The 6353-nt window shown below is 59.5% G+C and overlaps 1 protein-coding gene across 1 annotated transcript in view; it reads right to left on the reverse strand.

The window, feature by feature from the left end:
- Positions 1-6353, reverse strand: part of STARD8 (StAR-related lipid transfer (START) domain containing 8) — a 14923-nt gene that overhangs the window by 6717 nt on the left and 1853 nt on the right. The window contains exons 2-4 of the mRNA XM_009996631.1: positions 4170-4251; positions 1730-1793; positions 2-1182 (exon numbers count right to left, since the gene is read on the reverse strand). Coding sequence (XP_009994933.1) covers positions 2-1182; positions 1730-1786 — 1238 coding nt within the window. The 5' untranslated portion in view covers positions 1787-1793; positions 4170-4251. The remainder of the gene's footprint in view (position 1; positions 1183-1729; positions 1794-4169; positions 4252-6353) is intronic.

The following is a 6353-nucleotide window of genomic DNA, read 5'->3' on the forward strand; positions in this document are numbered from 1 at the left end:
CAGGTTGGAGGGTTCCCCTCCCGAGTCCGATTCCCCATCCTCCTCTTCCTCATCCTCATCCTCATCCTCCTCGCCCCGCTCCGGGGAGATGGCTTTGTACCAGAGCTCCACCTTCTGCTGCAGGCCCCACATGTGCTGCAGGATGTCGTCGAGGTTCTCGTAGGTCACCTCCCCGTCCTCCTTGCAGAAATCCTCGCTGCTGCCAGTCTCTGGCACGGTGTCGTACACGCTGACCCGGCTGCCCAGGGAGCTGCAGGAGCCGCGGCGCCGGCGGCAGGGGAAGCCCCGTGGGGAGGACGAGCCCCCCGCGCTGCTGCTGCTGCCTCCTCCTCCTCCTCCCTCCAGCCCCGTCCCTGCATTCCCCGCTTTCCAGTGGGCCAGGGAGCTGCCGCCCAAGGGACACAAGCTCTCGATGGAGAGGGCTTTGGGGAAGGTGCCCGGCTTGTGGTCGCGGGGGATGTAGACGCGGCGGTCCCCCCGGCAGGCTCCGGCAGCCCCAGCCCCCCCCAGCTCCTCCGGGCAGGCGGCCCCGCGTTTGGGCTCGGAGCTCCCCTTGCTCCCACCCGAGCCCTGCAGGCGGTGAGTCCTGTGCGATACCGAGAAGAAGTGTTTTTTGCCACGGAAAGAGGCAGATATCCCTCTTTTAGGGGAGCTGGCCTTGGCGGCCGCCACGTCCATCTTCAGGGACCCCCATGCTGGGGTGGCTGCTGTGCTGCCCTGCGGGGCCACCTTCTCTTCCAGGTCGGCTTTCTCCTTGTCCTTCCTCCGCAGGGACTCGATTCTCTTCAGGAAGCTGCGAGACCGTCGCTTCTTCAGCTTCTCCTTGGAGCCCTGGCCACGGCCTGGGGGCTGCCCTGGCAGGGAGTGCTGGCTCAGGCTGCGGCTGGAGGTGGCGATGGCACAGGGGGGGGACAGGGGGCTGGGAGGGACAGTCCCCGTGCCCGGAGTGCCGCCCGCGCTGCCCGTGCTGCCGCTGCTGTGCAGGGACGCGGCCTCCGGGTTGGTGCTGAGGTCCGTGAGGATGCTCTCACGGCTGGACACCGGCCTCATGCTGCAGTCCAGCACCTCAGAGCCCTGGGAGAGGATGTCGACGGACCCCACCCGGGACCACCTCTTGCTGTCCCTCTGGAAAGTCCACCGGTCACTGATGGCACACAGGTCTTCCTCCTCAGAGTCTTCATTCTGAACGCGGTTGAGAACAGGGGACAATCAACCAGTATCATGGAGGGTCAGTGTGTTCCCCTGCCCCACTCTCCTGGGATGAACAGCCCAGCAAAGGGCACAGCCCAGCAAAGGGCACAGTCCCTTAGACCCACTCAGCTCCCCTTTGGCAACAGAGGGCTCCAGGAGCCATCGGGCACCATTTGGCTATGCCCGAGGGCCATACTGTGCTGGGCAAGGGAAGGTGCTGCTGCCAGGCTGCCTCCAGATGGCTACTGGGCAGTCAAGACATCCCTACAGAGCCTCCTTACAAACCCCAGACACACAGGGGCCAAAACAAGGACAGTCAGAATGAGCAGGGACACCCCCAGTAACGGGGTTCCACTGACAGGGCCTCAGGGAGGTGCAGGGGCACAGGGCAAACACAGGCACCCACCAGGCACCTCTGGGCTGTGTCCATCCTGGGAGACAGGGGCAGCCTGGGAGGATGCCTGTATTATGACCAAACATGGGGTTGCTGCCCACCATCCCCCCAGCCCCCTCCTGCCCTTCAGCACCAAGGACATACCTGTTTACGCTGAAAGTGAACTTCCAGCTTCATGGAGGCACACGTGTTCAGGGTCATCAGCCTCCTGCAAGAAACCAGGAGAGGTTCTTCCCTGGTTTTGGCCCCCACGGCCACCACAGCACTTGTTTTTTTCCAATTTATTTTTCCCCCTGTTTCTGCTTTAAAGCCCCTGTTGTTCACCATCACCTGTCACCCAGCAGCTGTGGCTCCAGGGATCAGAGGAGCACGTGGAGCTCGGCTCAGCTCCAAGGCTGCTCCCATGGGAGCCTGGCACCCCGAGCTGCACCTGCAGAGCTCTGAGAACACCCCACACCCCTGCTGGCACCCCAAACCTCCACCAGCACCCCACCTCCCTGCCACCCACCCAGGCGCCCCATCACACAGACCTTTGGCTTGGCAACCAAGGGGTGACATGGCTCAAGTGGCACAAGCCCTCGGTTGGGGCCAGCAGGGATTTTGCAGGTGCAGCACTTGACCCCTGGGCACAGGCACCAGGACATCCCAGCAGGGCATAAATGCTCCTGCCCACTCCAGCACCCCATGCTTGCTCTCCCATCCAAGGACACCCGTGTCCCCAGGACCCCTGTCAGGGGCAGGGATGGAGCCCAGTCCTTCATGTCTGCCCAACCTACATTGGCTGTTCCTTTTTTCTCTACACAAGGGAATGAATCTCTGGTTAATTCACTTTAATTAGCACCTTCATGAATGCTACCACAAGCACTTTTGTTCCAGCTTGCAAGCGCCACATCTGCACAGCCAGAAAACAAACATTTCACCAAAAATTCAACTACTGTCCCTCCTGCAATGCCACTGAAACCCCCCAAAGACCCCTGCCCACAGGCAAGGTCCTACAGCACATCTTGTGACAGGGTTAAACGCATGAGATCTGGCAGAGGGAGCAAGATGGGAGCACTCGTGTGCTAAGGGGCAAGGGAACATATCCAGGAGGTTCATTTTCTTGGAAGAGCTGCACTTCCCAGGGCTCTTTCAGACCTTTCTGCTGGGCAGATGCTGCAGGAGATCACCTTAGGGACCCCAGAGACAGCCTGCAGAGTCTGGGGACATGTGTGGCCCACCCAGCCACATTGGTCCCACAAAGAGGATGATCTGCTCCACACTGTTAGAGTAAAACAATCTCAGAAGCTCCTGTGGCCAGCTGGGCAATGACAAAAGGATGTAAAAGCTCAGACAGGGAGGGATGGTCAGAGACCTGTCATCACCTCCCACCCAGCTGGGACCAGAGCTCCGGGCACCTGGGAAGCAGTTCATGGGATCCCCTATCCCCTCCTACCTGGCACTGTGGCTTCTCCGTTGGGAAAACAAGCACCAGACCTTTTTCCCAGCCCTCTTTGCCCTGCTGGCAGCAGCACATGGGAGGGACAGCCAGGGGCAGGGCTCTGTTCTCAGCGTGGAGTCAGCGCGGGAGTGACCCAAAAGCCAAGGCAGGGCTGAGTGGGACACAGAGCCCAGATGGACAGACAGACGCTGGGGCAGGAGGGGGTCCCTGCTCTGGGGTGTTAGCTCCTGCTCATGCTGACACATTCCCCCTTCCACAGGCACTGCCACCCCACAGCAACACCCCCAGCAGCTCCCAGAGCTATTTTCAGCCTGCTTGCTGCAAGGAGGAGCGTGTGCTGGTGGAAAATGTCCAGGCAGGGCTGCGTTGCCAGGCACTGGGATGACAAACGTCACACGAAGCCAGAGAGCACTTGTGAGAGCTGAAATCCTCGGGGAGAGCAGCCAAAATCCTCAGGGTCAGGAGGGACACACCAGCACAGGCACCAAAACCACACAAACCCACTGCTCCTGCAGCCCTGCAGCTCCTAACGACCCGCACAAATGATTAGCAGTGTGTGATGCCCACAGAGCCCCTCACACTGCCCCAGTGCTCAGCAAATCCCTGGCTGTGGGCTCCCTCCCCCTCGCAGGTGGCACACACCTGATGGCCGAGTCCAACCCCATCCACAGACACCTCCTCATCCACAGCCACTTTGACCTGAATCTGCCTGATGCCAACAACCCAGCCAGACCCCAGCACTCTGGTGCAGAGACACAGTTTCCAAACTCCATTTCATTCTCAGAGAAGTTATGAGGCAACCTTGGAAAATAAAGCTAGCTAAAATGCACAGGGGGGCAGGGGACACAGCTCCATGCCCTGGGACCACAGACAGCAAGGGGCCACCAGGGCAGGAGGCAGTGGAAGGGGAGAGTGTGGACTGCAGAACTGTGTCTCTCTCCACACTTCTGCTCAGTTTGACAGCTCCACTCTGACCAATTTATTTTTAATTAACCTCTACAGGCTGGAGTTACCCAAGCTTGAAATTAAAACACAGCCTGAAAAGTCAGGCAAAGAGAAGAATTATTCCTGGAAAATGTTTTCATTCTCCAGGAGCATCCTCGTGCTGCCAGCAAGTGGGGAAGGGGTCCAAGGGACTGTTACCTGCACAGGGATTTGAGGGAGTCCTTGTCCAGGAAGCTGTGGTCCTTCTTCACAGCACCAATGTCGAGAGGGAACAATGAGTCTGGGGAGGAAAGCAAGAGGAAGATCAGAAGCTGTTTCTGAACCACCCACTCTACTGGGCACAAGGGATGGCAGGGAGCATGGGAGGAGGGAGATGCTCCAAGGAGCAAGAGAAGAGATGTCAAGGATTAAGAGCTGGGAGAGCAATGGAAAAGGCACGGGAGTCTCCTGGGCCACAAGTACCAGTCAGTAGAAGCTGGGGCATCACGTTGCCACTGGGAGCTGCCACCCATGACAGCCATGGCTGCAGGAGGGAACCTATGGAGAAGGACAGCCCCACTGAGCCAGCTGGGAGGAAGAAGACTTTAATCCTTGCTCTGGAGAGTCAAAGCCATGGGAAAGGTTCCTGCTGGGCTGGGGTGCTGGGCTGGCCACTGCACTGGGAGGGGTGAGCTGGTTCCAGAACACACACCAGCCCTGCAGCACTTTTCCCCACCCATACAGGTATCTCCTGAGCACAGCTGGAGTCCAAGAAACCCTCAGCACCTCATGGGGGTTTTTGAAGAGTGGCCACCTCCCTAACACTGCCAAGAGCCATCCTGGTGCCCCATAAGGACATTACACATGCATGGCTTGCTCATCAATGATGCCCTCCTCCCACTTATCCCACTGGGCAAGAAAGCCTCTTAGCTCCCCTGGGAGAGCCAGGAGCTGCTAAGGGGTCTCCCAGGGGAAGAAAGCCATACTGGTATGGTTGTACAATAGATCTAGCATCTCCTCAATCCCCCCCACGCTTCAAGGGCCATGGGCCAGGCATCCACAGGCTTGCTGGCCTCGGGGCAGGGGCTGCAGGACCAACCAAAGGTGGTACCTGCCCAGCATCTTTAGGCAGGGCTCATTCTAGGTCAGGTAGGTGAGAGTGGTGCCTGAGGGCCTCCATCCAGTTCCCTGCTCATCTCCATGTACTCAGGGACAGCTCTGCTGGCACCAGCTATGTAGGACTTGCACCACTAACCACAAGCATCTAAGCCCAGCTGTTAATGAAGCTGTTGAGTGCAGTGAGCACGGGGGTGCTGAGCCCTGCCAGCTGGGGAGAAAAACAGAATGAAACACTTGGAGGATGTGGAAAATTTTGCTCAGATGGGGTAGAAAAAAGGGTCGGTTTATTCATAGAGTCCAGCAGCCGCTCCTGCTGCCCCGGGCTGTGAGCAGCACTGGGGCCAGCACCTGGGCTGGGTGTCACTAGGGCCAGCACCTGGGCTGGATGTCACCTGCAGGAACCCGGACGGTGCCTGCATGTGCCTGCGCAAGGAGCAGCCCCTAAAATAGACACCAGAGGCAACGAGGCAGCCTGTAAAGCCATCACCAGGGGGCAAGAGTGTGGCTCCCGCACGTGTGGTGGGGGTGGGGGGGGTGGAAGGCCCTGGCCAAACAATAGCCCCCCCTGAAGCCCGCCGGAGACCCAGCTTCCCGCTATTGTCCCAGCCCTCCGGGGCTGCAGCCACCACTCCTTGGCCCCTCTGCCCCCCCAGCAGGGACCAGCAGCCCAGCTTAAGGGTCTTAAGCAAACCCAGATAAGCCAGAGGCAAGACCCATCACCAGAGTCACCCTGCAAATCCCCCACGGGTTGCAGGGCACGAGGTGAGAGAGGGTCTGTCAGGGGGTCTGTAGCCTGGGAGCCTCAGGGCACGGTGACCTGCTCTGCTCTGGACACTGTGCCCCGGGCACGGCTGGCTGGGTGAAGGTGCAGACCCTGCTGCCAAAGGGCACTTAGGGGCAGGACATGCCAGCGGGGAGGCAGGAGGACACACTCACACTCCAAGCTCCCTACGCTGGCTGCCCCTGCGTTCCCACCCTCTGCAAACACTCCCTGAAGCCCTGAAGAGCTGACACGGCTCTTCCCAGCCCAAGCAGCCGCCCCTGGGCTCCTGGCAGCCCTGCCTGAAGGGGAAAAGTTCAGGAATGCAGGCTCTCCAGGCCACTGCCAAGCCTGAAGACTTATTTAACACATGATCGTATAATTAGTAAACGATCCTCCCTATCTTCTCCTCGCCCTGCAGTCCCCTCGGGGGGTTTGGTCAAGACACAGGGAGCAGGGAGGGGATGAAGAGGAGGATGCTGCTCTCACCTTCATAGAGCTGCGCATACTGAGGGAATCCCGCT

The sequence above is a fragment of the Chaetura pelagica genome, unplaced genomic scaffold (assembly GCF_000747805.2).
Source record: "Chaetura pelagica isolate M959 unplaced genomic scaffold, ChaPel_1.0 scaffold103, whole genome shotgun sequence".
Lineage (NCBI taxonomy): Eukaryota > Metazoa > Chordata > Aves > Apodiformes > Apodidae > Chaetura > Chaetura pelagica.